The sequence below is a fragment of the Urocitellus parryii genome, chromosome 2 (genome assembly GCF_045843805.1).
Source record: "Urocitellus parryii isolate mUroPar1 chromosome 2, mUroPar1.hap1, whole genome shotgun sequence".
In the NCBI taxonomy this organism is placed as follows: domain Eukaryota; kingdom Metazoa; phylum Chordata; class Mammalia; order Rodentia; family Sciuridae; genus Urocitellus; species Urocitellus parryii.
The window spans coordinates 173,513,721-173,539,306 of NC_135532.1; the positions used below are offsets into that span (position 1 = coordinate 173,513,721).

Genomic DNA, 25,586 nt, shown 5'->3' on the forward strand with positions numbered 1-25,586 from the left:
GTACATTCTTTAATACCTTCTGAATTTTGAACCATGTGAATACTTTACTAAGCAAAAGAGAATACTTCTACATATTGAAGCCTTCCTTGTTACTAAGTCTTCTGGCTTAGCTCCAGTTAACTTGGTGGCTGTCCCCTCACCTGCAGCATATCCTGCATTAAAGTAATCCAAGGAGTATAAACACAGGCTGGGGATGGGGCTGTAGCTCAGTGGCAGAATGCTTACCTAGCATGTGTGAGGCACTAGGTTCAATCCTTAGGACTGCATTAAAAAAAAAATAAATAAAGGCATGCTGTTCATCTACAATTACAAAAAAAAAAAAAATTAAAACGCAAAAACAAACCAAAAAAAGCACAGGCTGTCTTCTGGGACAGCCCTGCTAAGGGTTAGGCTTGGGGTTTCCCTTGCCTGCATTTCCTCCCTCTGCCTACAGGTGGTGCTACAAGGCCTGAGCCCTGAATAGATGATAATGACTTGGGGAGCCTTGGGGCTTTCAAGCTGCTAAGAAGCATAAAAAAACAGGCAGGCACAAGTAAATAACATAAAATAGAAACTAACTTTATTTCTCTGGAAGAAGCAGTATCGATAGCTGGGGCAGCAACTTTGGCCACAGAGGCTGGTGGGAAAATATGGATGGCACGGGGCGGGGCGTGGAATAGGATCAAACAGGAAGCACTGGTATTCCCCCAGGGCAGATGCTCCATTGGTCTCCTTCCAACCCTGGGGCCTACGGCCCTGGTCCCTGCCAGAAGATGGTCTGGCACCCCTCTCTGCTTCCTAAACAACCATGAGCTATATCCAGGTACAAGATTCTAAGACCAAACAAGCCTCATAACATGTCCATGGTGAGGCCACAAGTCACATTCTGTCTGGCACCCCCAACTGACTGCCAGAGGCTCTCTGGAAAAGGGCCCAGCCCTTAGGGTTTTCCAGGTGCTGACCCACCTTTCTGTAGGGTCAATATATCCTCCCTGCCTAGGACATGCCTGGTTTCCTCTCAGTCTTGTTCCCCTGGGCAGGGCCTGAGGACACATCCCTGTCACAGGCCCTGTCAAAGACTGGAGCCAGAGGCAAGTCACACATAGGGCCTGCTGAGGCAGCCCCCAGCTTGTTACAGGGCTCCTTCCCACCTCTTAGCTGGGACACTGAGGTCTAAACCAAAGTGTGCAGGGTCAGTGCTTGGTTGGGGAGATGGGCAAGGCAGGATTCTCAGCCTCCTGCTGCCTTGGCTTTACTCTGTCCACTGGGAGCAGCAGATAGCAGCAGTTCCTCCAGGCCTGGGTGGGAGTGTCTCCCTACCCTAGTCACATGGATAGGCTCAAGTGATTCCTTCAGAGCAGAATCTCAATCTCCAGACACCTCTCAGCGCCTAAAGAATGGGAAAGAATAAAAAAATCCCTCCATCAACATGGGTTAGATAAACAGGTGATGGAAACTCCAGTGTGGTTGAGCACTAGAGAGCCACAGGAAGAAACTGCCTCTAGGCACCAGGCAAATGAGTTGAAAACTGATTGTTCTAGGCAATAATTTTGGAACTTATAATCATGGAATGTTTTTTCTTTAATAAACCATAAATAAATTAAGAGAATAGCATTATTGTGTACTGGTGTATCCAAGGACAACAGAGACAATAAATCCCAAATTTATCTGAATGCAGATTAGGAAGAATGATCCTGAGATGATATCTAACACTTAGTGATTCTCCTGCATATTCAGTATGACAGATCTACTTCTTGTATCTTTCTAATTGCTTCTGATTAAAAACTACAGATGAGGAAGTCAAGGACTCAGAAATGTGCACAAGCTCACACCATCAGGGAGCAGCAAAGCCTGGTTCACCTGGACTGTCCACTTCCTAAGCCCAGCAAGTTGAACCCCATATCCCACCAGTGCTCGTTTCCTGAAATGATGCCTATGCTTCATTTATTTGCCTGTTCAACTATTTTGGACTTAAGTTTCATACACATATTTATATATCATTATGTTATTTATATGCTATATATTTTGTTATATACAAATATAAGGTTCTGACAGGAAAGAAGGCGACTTTGTTGTTGTTTTGGTTGGATATTCCTTTAAAAAGGCATTAGCATTTGACTGAAATTCAGCAAGGCACGATGGCTTACACTTGTAATCCCAGCAACTGTCTGGGGAAGCAGGAGGATCAGAAGTTCAAAGCCAGCCTCAGCAACTTAGCAAGGGCTTAAGCAACTTAGTGATAAAAGTGCCCCTGGGTTCAATCCCCAATACCTATCCCCCCCAAAAATGCATTAACATTTGAAATGTTAAAACACAAACATGAAAAAAGATGCGAGAAACATTTGTTCAAATCATTGGGCCTAAAGTCCTGCTCCCTGGAGCACATAGCTCTCTGAGGAGCTAGGGAAGTTAGTCTTCATCCAGAGGATGCAAGTTCCTCTTGTACTCATCATCTCCAGTGGAAACCAAGTGGCTCAAGGTCCAAATTCATTTAGGAGTCACTTTCAACCCAAACCGCCTGTTTCCTGGGCTGTATGCCTACACTCCCAGCTGGGGAACCCTATCTCCACCTGGCTGTGCGTGGCCTTTCAGGTGTGCATTTTTTCTTCCTGTGGCATGCTCTAGGGACCCCTCCTGGGACAAGGAGATAGGGGCTCACTCACTTGTGGTGGGCAGGGCCACAGGAGCCCAGAAGGTGACAGCCAGCTTGCTCTAGGTTCCAGTCGAACATCTCTAGCACTTTGTGGCACTCCACACGTGGCCGCAGACCCAGCCCAAAGAGCTGCTCCACCTGAAGGGCAGAGAGTGATACCATGAGACCGGCTGGGGCAGGAGTCAAAACCAGGAGGTGGGGGCTAGGAGCAATAGAACCACTCTTCAGGGTCCCTGCATGCCAGAGAGCAGGCAAGAGGTGGTAGTACCTTCAGATACTGGGCAGCTCTCTGCACGCTCCAGCTGTGGCTCTGCAGGGCCGTCTGGCACTCCTCTGTGGTCACCCCATGCACCATGGCCTGCAGCTGGGCACACCCACCCATCAGGACCACTCAGGCCCATTTCTCTGGATCCCTTGGGCCCCTACCCCCCTCACCTCAAAGCCAGCCTGGCACTCACCATCTGGATCTTGTCAGATGGCCGGCCAGCCTCTGGCCCATCCCCAGGGCAGCCCCTCTGTGGCAGCCGAGCAGTGGCCCTCAGGGATGGTGGCCGGGTACCTAGATTGCTGTTGTTGGTGGAGAAGTTGGCCTTGGGGTCTGGGGCAGCCTGGGGCATTGGTCGAACAGTGGCAGTGGGGGCAGCAGGGGCTGGGGTGCTGGGTGGGGGCAGCAGCAGGGGCACAGGCAGAGGGGCCGGCTCTTCAGGGCTCTGGGCCTCACGCAGGTAACGCTGGTAGCGCTCCAAGTAGGGCGGGCGCTCAGGCAACAGGTAATAGTGGGTGTTGCTGACCTTCTTGCCATCCCGGACAATGGGCAAGATGCAGGGACCTGTGCGTGGGCCAGGAGCCTGGATCACCTGGGGTGTAGCATACTTGGGGTCTGAAGCGAAGCTCTGGGTAGTGGGCATGGTCTTCCCAGGTGAGCTTGAGAGCCGGGGTGGCAGGGGGGAACCGCCAGGTGGTACCAGGGGGCTGGGGGTCCTAGAGCCTTGAGGGGACAGAGGTTCCCGGGGAGGTATGCGGGGAGGAGAGGCAGGTCCAGGCCACCGACCTATCTCCTCCTCACCTGAGGGGGCTGGAGACAGCTCAACACGTGGGCGTGTGGGCCGAGGGGGGATGGGTACCCGGGGAGGCACCTGGGGCTTATCATCAGCCCCTGGGCTGGGTGAGGGGGCCAGTGAGCCAGTTGGAACTTGGAGCTGCCGCATACACTCCTGCTGCAGTGCCTGGAAGATCTCCGAGGTCTGGGCCAAGCTGGGAGGCTTGCCCCCACCCTGGGGTGGGAGGAACAGGTTGTCCTCCAGGGCAGCAGGGAGCCGCGCTTGCTCTGGCACAAAGCCGTAATTGGTCTCTCCCTGCCTGGGCCCAGTAGGAAGCCCTGCACCCACCAGGGTGCTGTTGATGGAGCAGACCTCAAAGTCATCTTCGTCTTGGGCCACATCATCGTAGGTAGGGGGAGGAGGAAGCGGGCGTGCATCCCAATCCACCACAGGCGTGGGATGCAGGGGTCGTGGTAGTGCCCGTGTAGGGCTCTGTGGAGGGGTCTTGTCCAGCAAAGAGCAGGCATCCATGGCCAGCTGTGCCAGAGAGGGTGCACAGGGCCGAGAGGCTGGAATCACAGGTTCCTCACCAAAGTCAATGAGCGTGACCTCGCCCCCACTGCTGCGGCCTGCCTTGGTGCCGGGCACCCGGGCTGAGGGCTTTGACAGCCACAGCCCTCGGGGCAGACCTGGCTTCCGCAGGCCCAGCCTCTTGAAGTCACCAGACAGGAGGTCTTGGTCCTCACTCACAGGATCATAGGTTGGTTCTGTGATGGAAAGGAAGACCCCAACAAGGAGGCAGTGTTAGACAGGGATGGGAGACAAGGGAAGGCAGGATGTAAGAAAGCCAAGTATCCCCCACCAACTTTCTACCACCAATTCTCAAAAGGATGCCTCTTAGCTGCCAAAATTCTCAGTGCACACCTGACCCCACTCAACAGGAGACTGGAGCTTGCTATCTGTCAGCCCTCTATGAGGGCTGGTAAGCCCCCTGCCTCCACCTAAATTAGAGCAGGCCATATCCCATTTGTGTCTTGTCTCTGATGTTCCCCCATCAACACAAGGCCCCCACTACCCTTGCTTCTGGGCCCTGTTAGTAAACCCGTATCCCCCTCTCCATTACAGCACACCATTAGTGCAGGCATGGACAACAGGAGCTATCTTTTGGGAAGACAGAGCTTTTGAACCACCACCACAAACAGCCTCTGCAGGCCTGAAAGGGAGTGAGGCAGGACTAAGCCATGGAAGAGCAAGGTAAATGTGGGTGCCAGACCACACACCTGCTGTGAACCTAGGTTTTGGGGGTGTGGAGCAGGGAGGCAGGCATGCTGGACCAGGTCAGCAAAAGCTCACAGCACACACCTGCTTTCCCCTCCCACCCAAGCCAGCCACCAGGGATCTGTACCTTCCAGGAAGAGAGGAGAAGTGAGAGAAGAAAGGGGGCGAGGGCAGGGGCCAAGGCATCCTGAGCAGCCCCACTTACTCTGAGTGAAGATGGCAGGCTGAGGTGGGCGAGGTGGAGGCTCCCCTGCAAGACAGGCCATGCGGACAGGAGAGGAGAATGACCAAGCAAGACAGAAGACAAGAGAGCGAGACAAAGCCGGAAGGTTTGGAGAGAGAGAGAGAGAGAGAGAGAGAGAGAGAGAGAGAGAGAGGAAGGAGAAAGGGTGCAGTGAGGGGGGGAGAGAGAAGTGAATAGAAGTGAGTGAATATACAAACCCAACTGCATGGGAGGAAATGGGCAGCAGGATGGGGACAACCGTGTTTCAGAATGACAGGACAGGAGCCAGGAGATGGATGAGGCTCCTGGCTGAGATGGAGCCCGTGGGGTGGTTTTGGCTCAGGAGAGAAGAGCAGGATTAGGGGAAAGAGAGGAAAGCCAGGATCTGAGCAGGCCGTTGAGGAAGGAGGGAGGAGGAAGCTGAGGTGGGCAGGGCTGATACAGGACCAACCTCAGGATGCCCACCTCAGCGGATACAGCTGCCTCCCTTCTTCCACCCCACGCCCAGTCGGAGCCAGGGTCACAGCTGTCCCGCCTGCTACCCTGACCCAGCTGTCCCCAGAGAAGAACAGCAGGCTCAGGGTGTCCTGAGAAGACAGTGTCCCTTCCTGGGTAGCTAATGAACAAGGGAACCAGGATTGGGAGGGCTCTTACTTTTCACCCTTCCTAGGTGCTGGGTGGGTCGGGAGGTGCTCAGTTCCACACTCAACAGGTCAGGAGGATCCATGGGGTTTCCCAGATACAGTCTGTGGGGAGAGAGCCAGTTCAGAGTGTAAAGTAGTGGCAGTGAGGAAACCTCTGGAAGAAATTCTGAGCCTATCCCCTGGGTTTAGGCAGAAAATAAAATACTGAATGTGTCCAGGGTAAAACAACATTAAGGCCCCTTCATTTTAAGAGACAGCTGGGCTGGGCTCCCAACTCCCAATCCACAGATCCTGATCCCTTGTATAGATGTAAGCTGTAGCGACAAGAGTCATGGAAAAAGGACAGAGAAAGGACATCTAAACCCAAGTTGAAAAGCCTTCTGCCATAAGGGCAGAGAGGGTCTTCAATTCCCCACCTATACCCAATCCACTGTAGGCAGCTACCTACTGGTGCACACTCCTCTGTCCTGCAGGCCCTGCTGGAAGAGCCTGGGGCAGAAATATTCTGAGCTCCAGTCCCCCTGGTCATGGTGACAGAAGGCATCCTTCTGCTCAACTACAGGAGTTGGGGGAGAAGTTGGGCCACCTGCGCTACTTCAGATTCATCCTTAGCCCCTGTGCCAACTATTAGTATCTGGGACTTAGTCACTGAGGCTGATTAAAGCCCAGAGGAATGGGGCTGGGCTAGCCATGACATGCCAGGAGTGGGACAGAGGGCACTTGCCTCCTCCTGGAGGTTGCCCCAGCTTTCACAGGCCGTGGCCTGAGTTTTATAAGGAAAGAGACCCTGACTGAGCCCCCTCAGAGGCTAGTGTTCCAGTGTGCCGGACATGCAGTGTGGAGAACTGCTTTACCATGCCCTTTAGGAGAAGTCAGCAGGGGAGAGGGCTGCCAACAGGTATGAAGGAGAAGCTGCCAGGGGGTTCCCTAGGGGGAGGCACCCAGGAAGTGCCTAATTTTTCTGTGGTTTCCCAGATGCCTCCCAGTGACCTTACTCTTTAGGAGACTACAGCCCCCTACCAGTCATAGTAAGTTCTGGAGTGGGGGTAGCTAGCAGCCATTGCTGTTCCCTCTGAAGCTCCCTTGCAGGAAGCTCCCTCCAGGACAGTTCCCCTGATTCTGGGAAGAAGGGCATTTCTGCTTGACCTAGCAGGCTCACATTGCCAGGACTCTGGTACCAGCATCAGGAAAACTGCTCAAATACAGGTCAGAGCTTTCAAACTAAATTGCTTCCAAAATCTATCTTTCCAAAGCCAATGTGCCAGAAGGCCATAAGGCCAAGGCCCTGGTAACCTTACCACCAAACCAAAATGTGGGTCTAACCTTGGTAATTCATGACCTGTGTTTTTTGGTTTTGTTTTTTGGTTATTTTTGTGGGGTTTTTTTGGTAACAGGAATTGAACCCAAGGGTGCTTTACCACTTAGCCACATCACCAGCCTTTTTAATATTTTTTGAAATAAGATCTTGCAAAAGTTGCTGAGACTGGCCTCAAACTTGATTTTCATCTGCCTCAGCCTCACGAGGTACCGGATTACATGCATGCGCCATTACGCCCAGCAATGTTTTCTTTTCTTTTTTTTTTTTTTTTTTGTCATACGATTTTTTAAAATTTTTTTTTAGTCATACATGACAGCAGAATGTATTTTGACATATAATACATACATGGAATGTACATACATCAATCATATTGTCTATTCTATTCTGTTGCCCTTCCCCCAGCAATGCTTTCTAATTCAAATATACTTACAGCTGGGCATAGTAATACACACCTAATCCCAGGAGCTCAAGAGACTGAGGCAGGAGGATTTTGAGTTCAAAGTCAGCCTCAGCAACTTAGTGAGGCCCTAAGCAACTCAGCAAGACTCTGTCTTTGCTCCTGGGTTCAAAGTCCCCAGTATCCCCCGCCAAAAAAAAACAGAGTATACTTATACTTACAATCCTTACTTCATAGGTGAATATATAACCCCATCTGTTAAATGTGCCCATCTTACAGAGTAAATAATATAACAAACTCAAAAACAGAAGAGAGGGAATCCTGACTCTCAGGTGGAGCTTTTTAGGGTTCCACAGTTTCCCTAAAGCAAAATAAAAATCAGGAGGGAAAAGTAGCGAGGATCTGGGGCTGAAGACAAATACAAAGGGTAAGGAGCCCATGAGAGCTTATGTGTAGTGTGGTAAGGGGCTGCTGATCCTGGGATCCCTGGGCCAGGTAGAACCAGTGGCCCTGTCCAGGTACTTACTCGTCAATCTTGTCAGGGAAGCCCCAACAGTGGCGAGGGTCGCTGTCGCCATGCCCTGTGTGGATGAAGCTATTCTGCAGGGGCTGGCTAATGTCCTGGGCTGACAGACCAGCCACGGAGGTCACCACATTGCGAGGAAAGGGTCCTACACACAGCGTCCGTGTGTTCTGTCCACGCCACCAGTAGTTTTCAGCCCTGCCCAACAGAGATGACAAGGTAGATACCTGGCATGGGGGCAGGGGACTGCCCAGGTAGTGGGGCCCTTCTCAAACCAAGCTCTTTGCCAACAGAAACTGCCATCTTGGCAGAACAACAACACAAAAGATAGGCTTCAGAACTAGACAGTCTGCATTATCCCACCTCCCCAAGTACACCCCCATGACCTGCCACTCCCTGAACAGGGCCTGGCTGTTTGTTCACAGTCTTACCCTAAGATCCCAAGATGGGTCAGGCAGCTTTTCCTATAGTTTACAAATAAGGCAACAGGTTGCAACAAGTGACATAACTTGCCTATGGTTACCAGAATGATTGCAGCAGACCCAGGATTCAAATCCAGGTATTAAGTTTGCAAAGCCAGCAACTCCTCTCACAATACTATCTTGCCTCCCTACTCCTCTGGCAAGGCCTGGCTCTAGTCCTCTTCCGGCATCAGATTTCATTTTTCAGCCAGTTTCCAGAAGTTTTAACAGATGCAGAGGACCAAGGGAGCACTGTGGGCCTTAGCACTGAGCTTGGAGCCCTCCAACCACAATCCATCTTCTATGTGCAGGCCTTCAAGTATTTGGAAGCACCTGGGGCAAGCCAAGACTTCTTTCTGCCAGTGCTCCCTACATCTAAGGGATAGGGTTATGGAACTAGGGTCCTTGCCACCTTGCCCATCTCCTTGGGAGTTCTATTCTTGTATTAATATGAGAGTTCTAGAAAGGAACTCAGAACTCACAATGTAGGCAGACTATGGGACCCTCAGACCTTCACTCTCTCTGCCCTTAGACACAAAGCCTATGTTGATGTAGCCTAAACCAGGCCTGGGCTAGGATGGCAGGCAGGCAGACAAGTGGAAAAGAACAGAGGTCTCGGGGCTAGGGCTGTAGCTTAGTGGTAGAGCGCTTGCCTAGCATGCATGAAGCACTGGTTCAATCCTCAGCACTACATAAAAGTAAACAAATAAAATAAAGATATACTGTCCATCTACAACTACAAAAATTTTTTTTTAAAAAGAACAGAGGTATCCTCTGGACACTCCAATACCCCCAAAGCTATGACAGATTGTGAGATGTATGTACCTACTGTTAGAATTTCTCATACCTGGTGACATGGGCAGAATCTGGTCTGCTATGACACATGTGGCACCATGCTGCCTATCCTGTCACTCCCTCACCCTCATGTCACCGGTCCCACAGCCAGAAACACACAAAACGTATCCTCCAAAATGCAATAGATCAGAGAGGTTGAGGAGAATGGGGGAAGGGATGATGCCTGAGCACCTGGACCCACTGCACCCTGAGATAATACAGCCCAGCTGGGATGGTGTGACCCCCAAAACAGCCTGTCCTAGAGACCAATGTTCACACCGCATGAGCACAGAAGTCCTTAGGGAGGTGAGAAGTGGAGCCAGGGGAGGAGGTGCCAAGCTCCCTCAGCTAGCCTCCTTGTAAACAAGGTTGCCTGGTTGGCCCACCACCAGACACAGCAACCCTGTGATTACACCCTGCCTTCAGGGTGGGAAGGGCAGGAAAGGAAGGAAGAAGAGAAGACAGTACCCTAAAAGGGGACAAGACCCATCTGAAAATAGCAAGGCCATTCTAAGTAGGAGAAAAAGGCTTCCCACCACACAGAGCCACCCATGAAAGCTGGCAGATTAGCACCAGCCTAGAAAGACAGGCCCCAGTGCTGCTCCCCCTAATACCACAGGCTCTCTGGTGGTGCCCTCTATAGGGTAGCCCCTTGCCACCCTGGGGGCGGCTGTGGGACTGTTCTCCACACCTCCTTAGAAGTGATCACTTAGAGGTCATTCCCTCTACATCTTTCCTTTTACCAACACAGCCCAGCTCCTCCCACAGATGCCTCCTTCTGAATCCACTTCTAAGGGTGAAAGAAGACACCAAAGCCACCTGCCCTTATTACAGGTACAGCCCAGGCCAGAATCCCATGGCCACTGAGAGTCCCAACATCATTTTTCAAAATCATGCTTGCTACAAGAGGAAGAGAAGTCTTTTGGGATTGTACCCAGGCACACTCAGAGGCAGCATTCTTTCCTTACAAGGCTCAAATGAACATTCCAAGATGGTCAATGCTACATCCCACATATGCCTTTGGGGCTCAGTGGGACCAAGGTGCCAGCAGCCCACAGGTCCAAGGCTAGCCCTTCCCACCAGCCTGCTCCAGCCATACCCTCTCTTCCTGTCATACACAGATTAAAATCTCCACACTGATTTGAGGGCCAAGCCAGCCATCCACAATGAATGAAGCAGACATATGAGAAAGCCCGGGGTGAGTGAAAAAAGGGTTCAGCACCTTCACTGAGAACTTTCTACTTCCTGCTGCCCTCCCTTCAGGCTTCCTAACAGATCCCCTAGGGCAGAGAAGACAGGAAACTATGGCCTGGGCTGAGAACTGCCTAAGGATGCCCCAGCTTTAGAAATCTCAGCACCAAATTCTTATCCAGGTTAAGGTAGTTCGGAAATGGCTTAACAAATCATCACCTAAGCGTGCGCATGCACGCGCGCGTGCACACACACACACACACACACCCTATCCCTGCCCCTTGTGTCTGGGAGCCTCTGGCCTCCCAGGATAACCCAGATATTTAGTGCCTTCCCCAACACACACCTCCACTGAAAGTAGAGGCTCAAGGCCAGGCCAGGCCAAGGACCTGAAAATGGATTTCAAATTCTGAGCCCTTTATCACTTCTGTAAAAATAGAATGTAAAATGACTACTACCAGACATCCCACCCTCTAAATAAGATCCTTTGGGAAAGACCAGTCATCATTTGTCCCTCCAACTCTAGACAAAGCCTAAGTTCAGCTCACAAACCACCAAGGTGTATTCTCTGCCCACTGCCTGGCATTCTGAGAAGCACTGAGCCTACAGAATCAGTCAGAGTTGGAGACAGACAAGTGGCTTCCCAGGCTCTGAACTAGGAAACACAGTGAAAATGGCTTTAGCAAGGAGGGATTCAAAAACCAAGAGAAGAGCCCAGATAAGGAGAGAGGTAAGAGCCAGAGAAACAGAGGCCCTCATATGCAAACCATCGCTCACAGAGACACAAATGGCCCATACACCCTAGGACATGGAGACAGACTAAGCCAAACAAACAAAGAGATATTCAGGGACTGAGAAAACAAGGGGGCAGAGTTCTGGTAAAGCTCTGGTACCACCAACACAAAGGCCCACTCCCAAAGCCTCACCGGCTGTTGTGGCCTCCTGCCCCTCACCTCCCACCTCCTGAGCAGCTCCAGGGACCCAGGGCAGGCACTGTTGTCCTAGTCAAGGCTGATGGCCCAGGAGGAGGAGCCCTGTGTGGTGAACCATTGGTGACAGCAGCAACCTGTGGCAGAACCTGCTGCTGGATACAACCAAAGCCTGTGACGGAAGGGTGGGACAGGGTGCACCTAAGACAGCCTTCCAAGAGAAGCCGCTCCCCCAACCCCTCCCGCAGCCTGCTTTGCTCACAGTAACCCAGGGCGCCAGCTCCAGAGATACACACCCAGGAAACACAGGAAGCTCCTGAGTCACCCCCAGGCTCCCTGAGAGGAGATAGGGGTGGTAAAAATCTGGAGTTACAGGAGCATAGGAGGGGTGGTCAGGCCGAAGGCTCTCTGGAGTGGGGTTACCCTTCCCACCAGCCTGCTGGTTTGAGGCCCAAACTTATGGTTTAAGCTCCTGCTAGGTACCTCCAGAGAGGGCTCACCCTCAATCTTCCTATTTCCACATTGCTCTCCAAAGTGCCAAGCCTATAAACCCTTTCCTTGCCAACTCAGCTATAAACCCGCAGATTGTTTCTTCCTATACTCCAGGTCTCTCCTAGCAATTTTCTGCTTTATTCTACCACAACTAACTCCCCAACCATATGTACTCCTGCAACCTGCTAGAATGTCATTCTATCCCAGATACTAGGCTCAAAGGTGAGGGAGCCCTGACCTGGGGCAGAGGAAAAGGGAATATAGGGCCTGTTCCACCACTCAGACTCAGACCCAGAGACTTACTCCACTGGCCAGTCCCCATGGGACACAAGATTTAACCACTGCCCCAACAGGCCCACCAACCCAAAGCCCAGGCAGAAAGGGTTCTGTGGGACACATATCCTTGCCTGATTTTGTGTCAGAAGAGGACAGAACAGGGAATTCCCTCTGCCTCAGTCTTCCCAGTCCTCAACACTCAGCCCCTGCCCCAAAGGCATCTCCAGCCTGCCCTAACCAGTTCCTCAGACACCCTGGGGATCAGATAACAAAAGGTGGAGCCAGAAGAGGGCGGGGCCTCCAAGGCAGGCCCTAGAATTACTAACAGGGGGTTCAGGTGTGAGTCTAAGATTTGAGTTTTAGCCAGTGGGGGGCAGGAAGGAAGTTTGAAAAACAGTCCTGAAAAGGGTGACTTGGAAGAATGGGAAGAAGAAAGTCCCAAGCTGAGGACAGAGGGAAACCCAAGACTCTGAAGCCCTGGGAGAGGGCCATGTGGAAATGATATGAAGCAGACAAAAAAGATGTCCACATGGATGGCAGCTGACAAAGTTGGACCTAGGCAAGGACAGGCTGCTTTTGGGTCTTGAGACACACCTGGGTGGATCGTCAAGAGTCTTATGCTGTGAATTTAGTGAGGCCCTAAGCAACTTAGCCAGATCCTGTCTCAAGATAAACAAACAAGGGGTTGGGGATGTGGCTCAAGCGGTAGCGCGCTCCCCTGGTATGTGTGCGACCCGGGTTCGATCCTCAGCACCACATACCAACAAAGATGTTGTGTCCGCGGAGAACTAAAAAAATAAATATTAAAAATTCTCTCTCTCTCTCTCTCTCTCTCTCTCCTCTCTTTAAAAAAAAAAAAAAAAAAAAAAAGATAAACAAACAAACCAAAAACTAGGGATGTAGCTCTGTGGTACAATGCCCCTGGGTTCAATCCCCAGACCAAAAAAAAAAAAAGAAAGGAGTCTATGCTGAAGAAGAAGGAAGAAAGGCAGAGAGGGATGATGAGAGGAAGAATACCCCAGGAGTCAAGTGCTCTGCTTGCTTTGGCCTTAACACTAGACTGGGAAACATTCTACTCCTCAACATAATGGCAGCTTGCCCCTGATCTACACAGCCAGGTCTGGGGCCCAGTGGGACAAGGGTAATAGAGGCAGAGTTAAGAAAAATCCCATCTGAACTATAGCATCCACATCCTGACCCTTTCTCTCAGGAAGCTGATTCAGGCCAGTTGCCATGGCACACTGACACTCAGGCCTGCCACCAGTCCAAGTGCTGCCATGGGAACCTTAGAGGAACGCCCATCCAACCTGTGCTCTTCAAGGAATCCCAGTGCAGGACTCAGCCCTACCTTCCCTCAATGACAGTGATGACATCATTCATCTGGATGTGTAGCTTGTCAGGTTCCTCAAAGTCCTGAAGGGCCCGCATATCAGTGGGCTGGGCCTAGGGACAAAGACAGGTCACTGACCACCCTGAGACTAACTCTCAGGTGATTCCTTGCTTAGATACCCCAGATCCTATGAGCAGACAAGACCTCTTCCTCACCTCCAGCAGGAAGTCCCGCAGGGCCACAAAGGTGGGTCTGTCTTCCGGCTTATGAGCCCAGCACTGGACCATGACATTATAGATGTCCTGGGGGCAGTCTTCAGGCCGGGGCAGGCGCTCCCCCTCCTTGTCAATCTTATGCAGAATCTGATGGTGGGTCAGTACATAGTTGGAGGATAGATAGCTCTTTACTTCCCACCTTCCCTCCAGACCATCCTAGAACTGGAACTGCTAGCTACCCTATCTATCCTCCAAAGAAGAAATCTGCTGGGGAAAGGCCCATCCTCAGAGTCTCAGACCATTATGCCCAGGCCTGTGCCTTCAGAACAGCAGGATGTGGCAAAGACTAATGAATGAGAGCCAATCCCACTTCTCCTCTCCCCTGATCTACTAGGGTGATCCCTCTCTTTGCTCAGCTCTCTATAGATGGAACTAACATGGGGTATGAAATAGGAGGGAGTACATCAGATATCAGACAATTCCAAAAAGACCAGGCTAGGAACCAGGGACAGAATTACGCCCCACCCATCCAACAGGGAACACATCCACAGCTCCTCACCTGACTGCCATTGAGGCCAATCCAGGGCTCCTGGCCATAGGTGAACATCTCCCACAACGTAACCCCAAACATCCAGGTGTCACTGGCATGGGAAAAAGTACGTGTCTTCAGGCTTTCAGGGGCACACCTGGCAGAGGAGGGGTCAAAGAGAAGGGCTCTTGAGCGCCTCTACTGGCATCAACCCAAATGGACATAAAATACTGATCTGATAAGCATTTACTGTTGCCCTATGTGCCAGGCTCAACATGGTATGAAGTACACAGAGAAGGGCAGGACTTCTTGATAATATGATGCACAACCTTGGGAAAAATCATCTATACTCAGGTCTGTTATTCACATAAAGCCTGGGATGAGAGAAGGAGGAAGGGGTTTCCCTGTCAGGGAAACAGGGAGAAGGAAGGGGTCAGAAAGCCCTAAAACAGGAAGGGATGATGAGGTCTCATGCTATTTTCTCTGGTAGAAGGATGACAATTTCTAGCTTTGTGGAATAGCACAGGCTTTGAAACCATTTCAGCATAAAGGTATGGATGGAAAATTCAGACAGAGCCTGGGGAAAAAATAAAATGGGTGCAAACAGTTACATTGGCTTTACCCAAACACACCCACACTCACCCTGTGCTCACTCCTGAGTGTGGGAGAAACAGCACTATGGTGAAGTTAGAAAAGGGGTCTCCCAGGGTGCACTGAGGTACAGAATGAGGAACATGCACCTTGGATGGAATAGAAAGATCTCTCATGGGATTCTCTCAAAATGGAATTCTGAGAGTCACCCAAGATCCCTAAGCCTCATTTTCCTCTTCTGTGAAAAGGGAATAATAACCTATGCACTCCACAAGGTTGTTTCAAGGGGTAGTAAAAAAAAAAAAAAGATGACCTCATGCCAGGTGTGGTGGCACATGCCTGTAAGCCCAGCAGCTCAGGAGGCTGAGGCAGGAGGACTGCGAGTTCAAATCCAGCCTCAGCAACTGTGAGGCACTAAGCGACTCAGTGAGACCCTGTCTCTAAATAAAATACAATGGCCCAATAGTAGAATGCCCCCGAGTTCAATCCCTGGTATACCACACCCCCACCTCCACCCAAAAAAAAGGTGACCTCATAATTTATCACTCAAATCAGGATGTTTGAATACAAGAGAGGATGCTATTAATCACTCCAGACATAATCCAGGATATATGGTTACCCATGGTACAGAGTCAGTTATTAACCAGGGTGAGCATATATCCTGAATTATCAAAGTTGCCCACACCCAAAGCTCTAGCAAGTACAACTGTACAAATTCCCCCTATCATAAAGACTATTCTTCTTTAGGGGACCACATGATCTCATCACAGAAGAAGCCCACATAGAGGTCAGGGACTTCTTGATCATATGGTATACAACCTTGGGAGCCACCACAGCACACAGGTGAGCAGCCTATGAGGCCCAGTTCAGTCTGGCCCTGCCAGCCAGTAGCTCTACCTAAAACATACTTACCAACCTGTATTGCCTGGTTAACCTTCTAATATTTTAGGACCTTAACATTGAATCCTCTAGGAAGTCTTTTAATACTCTACTAAGTAGCACAGCCTTGAGCCCATAGCATTTATGCCTGTGCCTTCCAGTACCCTACATAAGGACACTCCAGGCCCAGAACAGGCAAGGGCAGGCCCAGGCAGAGCCAAGGGCTGCAAAAGCTTTAGGCTTGGATCGGTTGGGACCAGGGTGGGTCCACACCCTCTGAGCCAGCAGCACCTGCCCCTCACCAGGCAAAGGGCACCTTGCGATGTTCCTGCATGACGTAGTGGTCATCATTTTGGGGTAGTGCTCGCATCAGTCCAAAGTCCCCAATCTTGACCAAGTCACGGGTAGCCAATAGCAGATTTCGGGCAGCCAGATCACGGTGAATAAAGCGCTTGGACTCCAGGTAGCCCATGCCTTCAGCTACCTGCACAGCATAGCGGCTCAGAGTCCCCAGGAGGAAGTGACCCTGATGCTTACGTAGTCTGTCCAACAAAGATCCCAGAGGTGCCAGCTCTGTCACCTGATGCCACAGAGAAAACAGGAGGAATAAATCTGAATGAGTCCAACCCCTCTCTGAACAGCCCACTCAATGTTTCTTCCTAACATTTTGTTATGGTTTAGATATGTGTCCTCAAAGAGCTCAAATGTAAGACAATGCAGGAAGGTTCAGAGGTGAAATGATGGGTTATGAGAGCCTTAACCCAATCAGTGAATTAATCCCACAATGGGATTAACTAGAAGTAGGTAGGGTGTGGCTGGATAAGGTGGGTCACTGGAGGTGTGCCTTTGAGGAACACATTTTGTCCTTGTTAAGCAGAGGTCTCTCTTTCTCTCTCTGCTTCCTAGTGTGATGTCTTGAGCCACTTCTCTCTGCCACACCCTTCTACCCTGATGTTCAGACTCACCTCAAGCCCAGAGGAATGGAGCTAGCTATCTACAGAATGAGACCTCTGAAACTGTGAGTACCTAAGTATCTTTTCCTCCTATAATTGTTCTTGTCAGGTCTTTTGGTCACAGCAGCAAAAAAGCTGATTAAACACCTCTCCTTTAGGAACCTCCCAAGTCCTACAGCTTTTCAGGTCTCTCCTTCCAGGCAATGGGGGAAATTTAGGCTCAGAGAGAAAGAAGCAGGCCAAAGAGGTTCAGGCTAGAAATTCCAAAAATTAATATACGGTCAGCCCCTCCCATGGGTATATAACTCTTTGCCAATGAGCAATAGCAAAATCCAGAAATGATATAACAAGTACTGAGCTGGGCCCCTATGAGCTCCTTTGTCACATCAGGTAGATCTGGGGAGCCCTGTCAACACGGGCAGTAGGAGAGGCACACCTGGGGGACCACAACCTACAGGCAGCTTCCTGTCCTCAGCCCCTCCTGCCCACAACACTCACCATCTTCATGGGTGGTGTAAGCACCACACCATAGAGGCGAATGAGATTTCGGTGGTCAAGTGAATGCATGGCATTGACTTCCCGGATGAAGTCGTCCATGGCCTCTGGCTGGCTCAGCACATCCGGCTTCAGGCACTTTACAGCCACACTCACCTGGCCAAAGCAGGATTTGTAGGGAGTCAAGACTTGCCTGGCCCCCAACACTCTTATAACCTATACTTCCCCCTAACTCGGCTTGAAAATCCCTGCCTCAGATCTACCCGCCTGGGTGGATGGGCATGTCACCAGTGCTGGGCTTACACATTCTGTCAGGGTCTGGAGAGGGAAAGACTACTGGCTGACCCTTGGGAGCCATTGGATAGACTCCCCTTCTGGGAAATTCCAACCTTAAGTTAAATAGAAACCTTAAGGTAAGAGATGACCCATATGATGACAGAATACTAACATGTTATAATAAGACTATTAAAAATGTCTTTGGTATGGGGGCTGGGATTGTGGCTCAGTGGTAGAGCGCTCGCCTAGCACAGGTGGAATCCGGGTTCGATCCTCAGCACCACATAAAAATACAGGCATTGTGTTGTGTCCATCTACACCTAAAAAATAAATAAATAAATATTTTTTAAAAAGTCTTTGGTATGGAAGGAAACTACTTTCAATACAATGCCAAAAACTAACCTACGGTGCTGGAAGTAGGACTACCCTCCTTTGGAGGATGGGGATACTAAGTGGCAGGGGCCTCAGAACCTTTTGGGGTGTGGGTAATTGCTCACACACAATTGGTCAGTGCTCATAGATTCTATTCATAAGTAAAAACTCACTTAATTGTATGCTTTAGTGCACATGTTATCCCCTAGGGGAAAAACATTTAAAATATAACACCAAGGAAAAAGGATAAAATCTAAAGAGCTATATCCAAAGTTTGTATCTAAAATTTAACTAGAGGCCGGGCATGGTGGTGCATGCCTGTAATCCCAGTGGCTTAAGAGTCTGAGACAGGAGGACTGTTGAGTTCAAAGCCACGCTGGCTTTGAACTCACAGTCCTCCTGCCTGCCTCAACATCTTAGTAAGGTCCTAAAAAACTCAGTGAGACCCTGTCTCAAAATAAATTATAAAAAAGGGCTAGGGATATGGCTCAGTGGTTAAGTATTTAACTAGAGCGTGGTGGCACCAGGATTGCCTACACTCCTAGTGACTCTGGACTCTGAGGCAGGAGGATCCCAAGTTTGAGGCCAGCCTGGGAAACTTAGCAAGAACCTATCTCAAAATATAAAGAATTGGTGATGTAGCTCAATGGTAGAACACCCCTGGGTTCAATACCCAGTACTGGAAAAAGAAGTACAAGTCAACTAAATCAAATAAATTAATGGAGGGAGGATAAAAGGCAGAAACACTAACTCTGCTTCCTCTGAGTGGTGGGATTACAGGCAATTTTTTTAAGACTTTTGATTTATTGCCAAACTTTTATAATAAATAAATTATTTTTATAATTAAAAAAATGAAACAATGTACTTACTTAACCCTGAGCACAGACTCCATGATAAGCCACTCTATATGACCTGTCCCCAAGTGCATTCACAACCCAGCAGAGGGGGAAAGAGCCTCTACTAGTAGTCTCAGGGGCCCCACCACTCCAACACCACCGGTGGGACATGGAGCTCACCGTCTTCCCTGCAGGGGCATCCCACTCGCCCCTGCGCACTACGCCAAAGGAGCCATCTCCCAGCTTCTCAAGGAGGCGCAGGTCCTTCTCCCCAATGAGGCAGGTGAGGCTTTGCAGGGGCCCCTCGCCCACTGGACCCCCCGGGGTGGGCGAGGGTTTCCGGAAGGTGCTCTGAGAGTGGTGAGGGGGAAACTCAGCCTCCAGTCGCTTTCCACTGAATACCTGTTTGAAGGCAGCCAGGAGCAAGATGGAACCCAGGGCACCAGAGCCAGTCACTTGGTCCCACCCTTCTAAGTCTACCTGCACCTCAGCTCAGCCTCAGAGAAGTTGAATTATATTGCCAGAGGACAGACTGGCTGGAAGTCCATACTCCCTCCATATCACACCCCCTACAGGGAACCCACAGCAGAGTGGCTTCATGGTAAATATATGAAACAGACTGACTGGCATGCAGCCAGGGACTGTGGTGGTCCCACACCCATACGTGGGTACTGAGACACCACAAAGCCACAGGCACTTTGCTTCCTAAGTCTGAGTCTCCTCCCTGGCTTCCTCATGCTCCACCCCTCCCTTCCTACACTCCCTACCAATCACAGACTCCAGCCCTTAACCCACAAAGATGGGGCAGGAGCCTGAGGGGCCTTCCACAAACACCTCTCTGTCCATTTTTAGCCCTGGCCCCTACTCTGGGTTGACCATTTGGCGCTGTCTGTCTCCACCCTCCCTAGGGAGTCGGCTGCCCTTCATACTGCCCAGGGGAGAGGATAATTTTAGTATGAGGCTGAAGAGAGAAAGAGAGAGAGGGAGAGAGAGCGTGCGAGCGCGAGACAGCGAGCGCGCGTGTGTGTGTGTGTGTGTGTGTGTGTGTGTGGTGTGTGTGTGTGTGTCTGTGTGTGTTTTTTTTTTTACTGGGAAGACAGCTGGGTTTCTGGAGGAGTGCCTAGAATTAAGATCTGAAAAAGAATGAGGACTAGGAGACATTGAGGTCCAGTTTGGAGAGGAAGGGGCCAAAGGTCAGAGGACAGGAGGAAAAAAGCTGTAACAGCAGCGGTGGCATGTCAGTCTGACTTAGCCACATTCACTGGGGTACCAGGGTATGGCTTCAGGCTGAAGATTCTTTCTGTCCCATTTAAAAGTTAATGGAACCTTATCTAAATGTGCTAGGAGGTGTCTCAATTCTGAGGGTCTCTTTTGGCCTCTTCCATCTTTCCTGCCAGTAAACTGGACTTCCTTATGTTTGCAAGCAATGTCATCTTATAAGGCCCTTCACAATAGTTAATTCCAGGATGAGCCTAGGCTCTCCAAAGCCCTGCAAGATGAGCTGGGTAATGGGACTAGCACTGTTGCTGAAGACACAACTAAAGTCTGGAGAGGGTCACAGACCTCCCAGAGACCTACAGTGAGCTGATGGGAGACCCCAAATCCCAGTATATACAAAGCTCCACCTTCCTGCCTTTACCAGCCCCAAGACATTCATCCTTCTCTAAAACCTGGGCCAGGCCCAGAATTGTGTCCCCAGAAAAGGCCACAGGATCCCAAGAGACAGTCCTTTTGCCAGACTGCAGTCAGGAAATCTCTACTGCCCAATCCCAGTCCAGCTGTTCTGTCTTGCCCATCCCCCAATCTACGCCAGCCCTGAGGCCAGAAGTAGGGAGGGAGGCCCCAGCTGGATCATTTCCTCTCTCATTGTCTTCTAGACAATGGGCAAAGCTCCACTGAGTCAGACCTGGGACTGACTACACCACAGACCAAAATTAGGACAAGGTAGTCGGGGAGGCCACAAGGAAGTTATGATAGGGCCAGATGACCACAGATACCTAGAGACCAAAAAGGGTGGGTAAGAGGAAACAAGGCAAGATGTCCAGACAGTCCCTACCACCCGCACACCAAGAAAGGCCACTGGCCCCAAGAAAGGCCATTGGCCCCAACATTCAGCCAGAACGAGGTTCAAATAGAGATGCACCGTCAACATGCTCCTGTTCCCACACGCCAAGAGGGACTATGAAGACCTTGCTGCACACAGGCTGCTCACATGTCTGTCTTGGCCAGCTCTACAATTGTCCTGCTTGATAAGACCCTGGAGGAGGGAGGTCAGTACAAAGTATAGGGAAACAGAGCGAGATTATACCTGCCTGGGGAATGGGGGAAGGTTTCTAGGACTGGCAGCAGAGTGAGGCTCTTGAGGCTGCCCAGACCCCACTCTTCACTCACCCACCTTGCTCATCCAGGACTTGCGTTTGCACATGGCTTTCCTTCTCTTCACAGCTTCCCACAGTCGCCGTTGGCCTGCAAGGAAGGAATGAGATCAGATGTTATTAGATAGCTCTCACTCCCTGGAGAGGCCGCTGTCCTCCTCGCAGGCTTCCTCGGTCCTCATGGAGTAGGCCCATCACTAGACACTGCCCACCACAATGATACTAACTAAATCAATCTCAACCTGCCAGGAGTTTCCATTAATCAGATGATCACTGCATTCCACTTCTAGGCAATGGTTCCCAAACTAGATGGAAGTGTTTAACCACAAAAATTGAATAGTAGCAGTCTTTTCAACTCAAGAAAAATCAAGGTAATGGATTAAATTTTCTCAATTTTTAGTTTTCTTCTCATAAAATTTTCTTATGTTACTCGTATCAGAAACCAACTATCCAAGCTAAAAGCAGTATAAATTGATATCTATTTTAGCACATTACTACCCTAGCTACTTTAAGTTGAATGTACTGATAGGTTTCTAATGTTCTCTGAAGAATGCCATGACTTCTAGATGCTACAACCATTTCTTTAAGGAGAGAAACAGAGAAATGAGTTCAAATTAGAGGGAAGTTTTTATCCTATCTTCTCTCTTTAGATCTCTGGGCACTGACCCCACTAGTATTCAGAATAGTAAACAGAACAGTCCAAATCTGTGCTTATTAAAGGGTAAGGGAATACATCCTACAAATATCTGATCAAACAAAAAGGGGTATGTATTTACTCTTGAGTAGCAGAGCCTCAAGTTAAGACTACATTCTCCTCAAACTGATTGACCTTTACAACTGCAAATTGTTCCCAGTGAATCCTGTGTGCAGCATCTATTGATGCCCCTCCCACTCCACCTCAGGGTCTCTGGAACAGGCAAACAGAGGTCTCAGCTGCCACCCCATGGAACCATGAGAAAGGGATTCTAACATGTGCTCAGCCGTCCTAAGGACAGAGAAGGTACTATTAAGGGGGATGAGAAAGAAGGAGCTTAAGTTCAAGGTCAGCCGCTGCACCTTAGCAAAACCCTGTCTCAAAAGAAAAAGGGCTGGGGAGGTAACTTAGTGGGAGAGTTGTAAGACTGGAAGAAGCCGCACCACAGGACACAGATCACCAAAGAGGTTTCCGCTTTATTACAAAAGGCTGTGTGTTTATATAGGTCTAAGGAGAGGTCTCAGGGCTGAGGTAGATAACAGGTCACCTGTTTATTGGCAAGCTCTTCCATAAGTCAGTTCCGGAGCCCAAAAAGTTAATTCTAATTGGGGCCAAGGCTTCCCACCAGCAGGGTCTGAACATTGGCACGGGCGGGAACATTTCGCGGCAGTGAAAGACGCAAAGAGGAGAAAGAGGGTCGTTAGACGCCATGCTGGGGTTTTTCTCTGGGGTGCTGCTGCCGTTATATGTTTTCCCAACAAGAGTGGCCCTGGGTTCAATCCTTAGTACCACCAAAAAAGACAGAAGAAGTTAACGGTCAGAGGGGAAAAGCAAGGAAGGCAAATGTCCCACCTACCAGGCCGGCCCATGCCAATCTTCTCCAGGTCCTCATTCTTAACATATTCAAAGTGGGACAAACGGGTAACATTGAGGTCATCCCGAAGGCGAAGGAAGTACTGCTGTAGCTGCACCTCAGACAGCAACTCCAGCAACCAGCCTGTGCCCTCCTCTGGCTGCATGCTGCTGCTCCCCAGCCTCTGTGGAGAAAGGAAAAATGGCTCAGGGACCAAGGGATGAAGGGAAGTGGCAAAGTGACATCTTACTATATAGATGCCTAGAACTGAGACCACCTGCTTGCTTCCCAAAACAGCTATACCTATATGTCCCTATTCTTGCCATCAACAAGGGTAGAACTGCAGCAGCTAAGATATAGCCCTGGCCCTGGAACAGTCAGGAGTCAGAGTCTTAATCACAACATATATGATCTATGGCTGTTGTGACCAGAAATCACTTCTTTGTGCTCAATTTCCTCACCTGCTTCTAAGTTTCCAGAGGTCTTTAAAAGCCCTTTGAAAATCTGATTAAAAACTATATATTATTTCTTCAGAAAACAAAACCTACTTTTTTTTAAGAGAGAGAGAATTTTTCAATATTTATTTTTTAGGTTTTTTTTTTGGCAGACACAACATCTTTGTATGTGGTGCTGAGGATCGAACCCGGGCTGCACGCATGCCAGGCGAGCGCGCTACCACTTGAGCCACATCCCCAGCCCAAAAACCTACTTTCACTCCTAAAATTTTTATTAAAGGCTGAGGGTGTTTCTCAGCAGTAGAGTGCTCACCTAGCACATGTAAGGCCCTGGGTTCGATCCTCAACACCACATATAAATAAATAAAATAAAGGCATTGTGTCCAACTACACCTAAAAAATAAAGATAAAAATAAAACCTTGATATAAAAAGAAACCCATCACAAATTAAAAGGAAATTTTTTTAAATTAAAAAATTTGGGGGGTGGTAATGTCCTGATACCCATCCATGGGCTCCTTAGATCAGATTTATCTTACAGAAAGATCTAAACGAAGTTCCTCCCAATGCCTAATATCACCAGACCTTTTCCACCAATTCTAAGGCCAATTCACAGGCAACCACTCAGGGCCACGCCACAAAGTGGGACAGGTGGGGATCTGAGTGGACTTTCAGACAACCTCAGCTCAGCTCCTGTCAATGGTTGTCACAAGAGACTGTGGCCCAGTATTATCAAAGCTTTCCATTTATTTAATATCAGACACCTAAATTTACGTAAAATCTTGCAGTTTTTTTTTCAATTTCTTTTTTAAAAGTAGTATATGCACATAGTAAAATAATCAAAAGGCACAAAGGAGTCTTATTATTTCCTCCCCTACTGCACAGCTACCTATCTCCCTATTCTCAAGGCCAGATGCTAATAATGCCTTTTATGTACCCCTTGAAACTGTTTTCCCCTCTCACAAATAAATATTCACACATTACCCACACTGTTCTGTTTCTTGATTTCATATCACACTTTTATCCCTCTCCTAACTTTTAAATGATGTCAACTAGTTCAAGTCTGAAAAACACACAGACACACACACACTGTGCTGGCAAAACAAAACATCTTCAGGCCACAATCAGCCAATGAGTACCAGTAAGTGACCTCTGACCTACACTCTCAGACCCAGAGAAAAAGGCCAGTGGCACCTTCAAAACTAAACAGGCTGACCTACCAGACAGCAGGCCCAACCCTGTCCAAGTAAAACAGGTCCGTCAGGCCAGCCCCTGACCATTACTGCATTTCCAATGAGGAATACAGGCAGGAGGGAAAAGGCCAGCTGTCCGGCTGAGGGCCAAGCAATTCTCCCTTCACAACCTAGCGGTGGCCTCATCCCCAGCTCTCAGAACAATAAGATGCACCAAGAGAAACAGGCACTTACAACCCAGACCCAGCAAGAGCCTCCTGCCCCCACAGTTCCCAGTGGTCCTGCCAACTCAGTGCCAAGAGCTCAGACTTTCCCAGGCAGCTTAGAGCAACACAAAGAGTGACAAATGGGAATGAGGAGCCCTCAGTTCAAACCCTGGCTCTTCCACCAAGGCAACTGAGCCAAGCAGCTGGGCCAGCCGGGTGGTTTCCAAACTTAAAGCTGTAACCCTTTATTTGGATGGTTGTCATAGGGAAGCACATCCCTCTAGGGCACATTTTTGGTTGTTACAATGTTGGGTGGGGGACACTGAGACATTTAGTGGGTGTCTGGAGGATACAAACATGAGTTATCCTGCAATGCACAGGACAGTCATAAACACTGTCCCAAATCCCACATAACTTAATTCCTGCAGGTAGAAAACATTCATAATCCTCCACACCTAGACTAATTCCATTTTACACAGGTATAAGAAAGTATTTTCACAGTTTCAATACGCACTGAGTTTTTCTTGAATGAAACTACTATGTAAACTGAAAGAAGATTAGATTTTGCTTTATTCAGAACATAGTAAAAGCCTACTATTTAGAAAAATGTCAGTGAAGGCAATCCACCCTTATTTCAAAACTTTCCTGTCAGCACTTGTAGACATTGCCTTTCTGAGGTCTTAGAATCTGACAACTTCCTATGCTGTTCAATATTTTATGTGTTCAGTATACAGATGTATACTGAATACATAAAATATTGTCAACTACTTCCATTTTATTTCTCCTAAATAAAGTTGGCATTATGATTATCTGATACTACATACAGTAAACTGGTTACATTTCTATTGTATTTAAGAAGAGTAAGATTTTTTTTTAAAATACAACACTTCAAAACTATGCTTACTAAACTTTTAATTGTATTAACTTGTTATCCTCAGCAAAAATGGGGGTTTGACATTTAAGTGGATGAGCATCAATGCTTCCCAGAATAAAGCCCAAAGGTACACTATGAAAACCACTGGCCTGGGCAGGTGTCCCTGTAGCCAGGCCAAGCAGAGCCCACCACCATTTCCATCATCACTGCCTTATCCCTGGAGC

At 49.2% G+C, this 25,586-nt stretch overlaps 1 protein-coding gene across 10 annotated transcripts in view; it reads right to left on the reverse strand.

Annotated features, from left to right (window-relative positions):
* Nucleotides 1–537: 537 nt before the first annotated feature.
* Nucleotides 538–25,586, reverse strand: part of Tnk2 (tyrosine kinase non receptor 2) — a 47,657-nt gene continuing 22,608 nt past the window's right edge. For 3 of the 10 annotated variants that reach the window (XM_026393829.2, XM_026393862.2, XM_026393820.2), the window contains 15 exons: nucleotides 22,640–22,820; nucleotides 21,110–21,180; nucleotides 18,895–19,116; nucleotides 17,234–17,386; nucleotides 16,085–16,362; nucleotides 14,343–14,469; nucleotides 13,784–13,930; nucleotides 13,587–13,681; nucleotides 8,059–8,253; nucleotides 5,828–5,919; nucleotides 5,078–5,200; nucleotides 3,091–4,439; nucleotides 2,901–2,996; nucleotides 2,643–2,770; nucleotides 538–1,369 (listed from right to left, as the gene is read on the reverse strand). In XM_026393829.2, the coding sequence (XP_026249614.1) occupies nucleotides 1,363–1,369; nucleotides 2,643–2,770; nucleotides 2,901–2,996; nucleotides 3,091–4,439; nucleotides 5,078–5,200; nucleotides 5,828–5,919; nucleotides 8,059–8,253; nucleotides 13,587–13,681; nucleotides 13,784–13,930; nucleotides 14,343–14,469; nucleotides 16,085–16,362; nucleotides 17,234–17,386; nucleotides 18,895–19,116; nucleotides 21,110–21,180; nucleotides 22,640–22,820 (3,264 nt within the window). In that variant the 3' untranslated portion in view covers nucleotides 538–1,362. Of the gene's footprint in view, nucleotides 1,370–2,638; nucleotides 2,771–2,900; nucleotides 2,997–3,090; nucleotides 4,440–5,077; nucleotides 5,201–5,827; nucleotides 5,920–8,058; nucleotides 8,254–13,586; nucleotides 13,682–13,783; nucleotides 13,931–14,342; nucleotides 14,470–16,084; nucleotides 16,363–17,233; nucleotides 17,387–18,894; nucleotides 19,117–21,109; nucleotides 21,181–22,639; nucleotides 22,821–25,586 lie in introns of those variants that run through there. The other 7 variants (XM_026393907.2, XM_026393852.2, XM_026393893.2 and 4 more) reach the window with 7 other exon arrangements.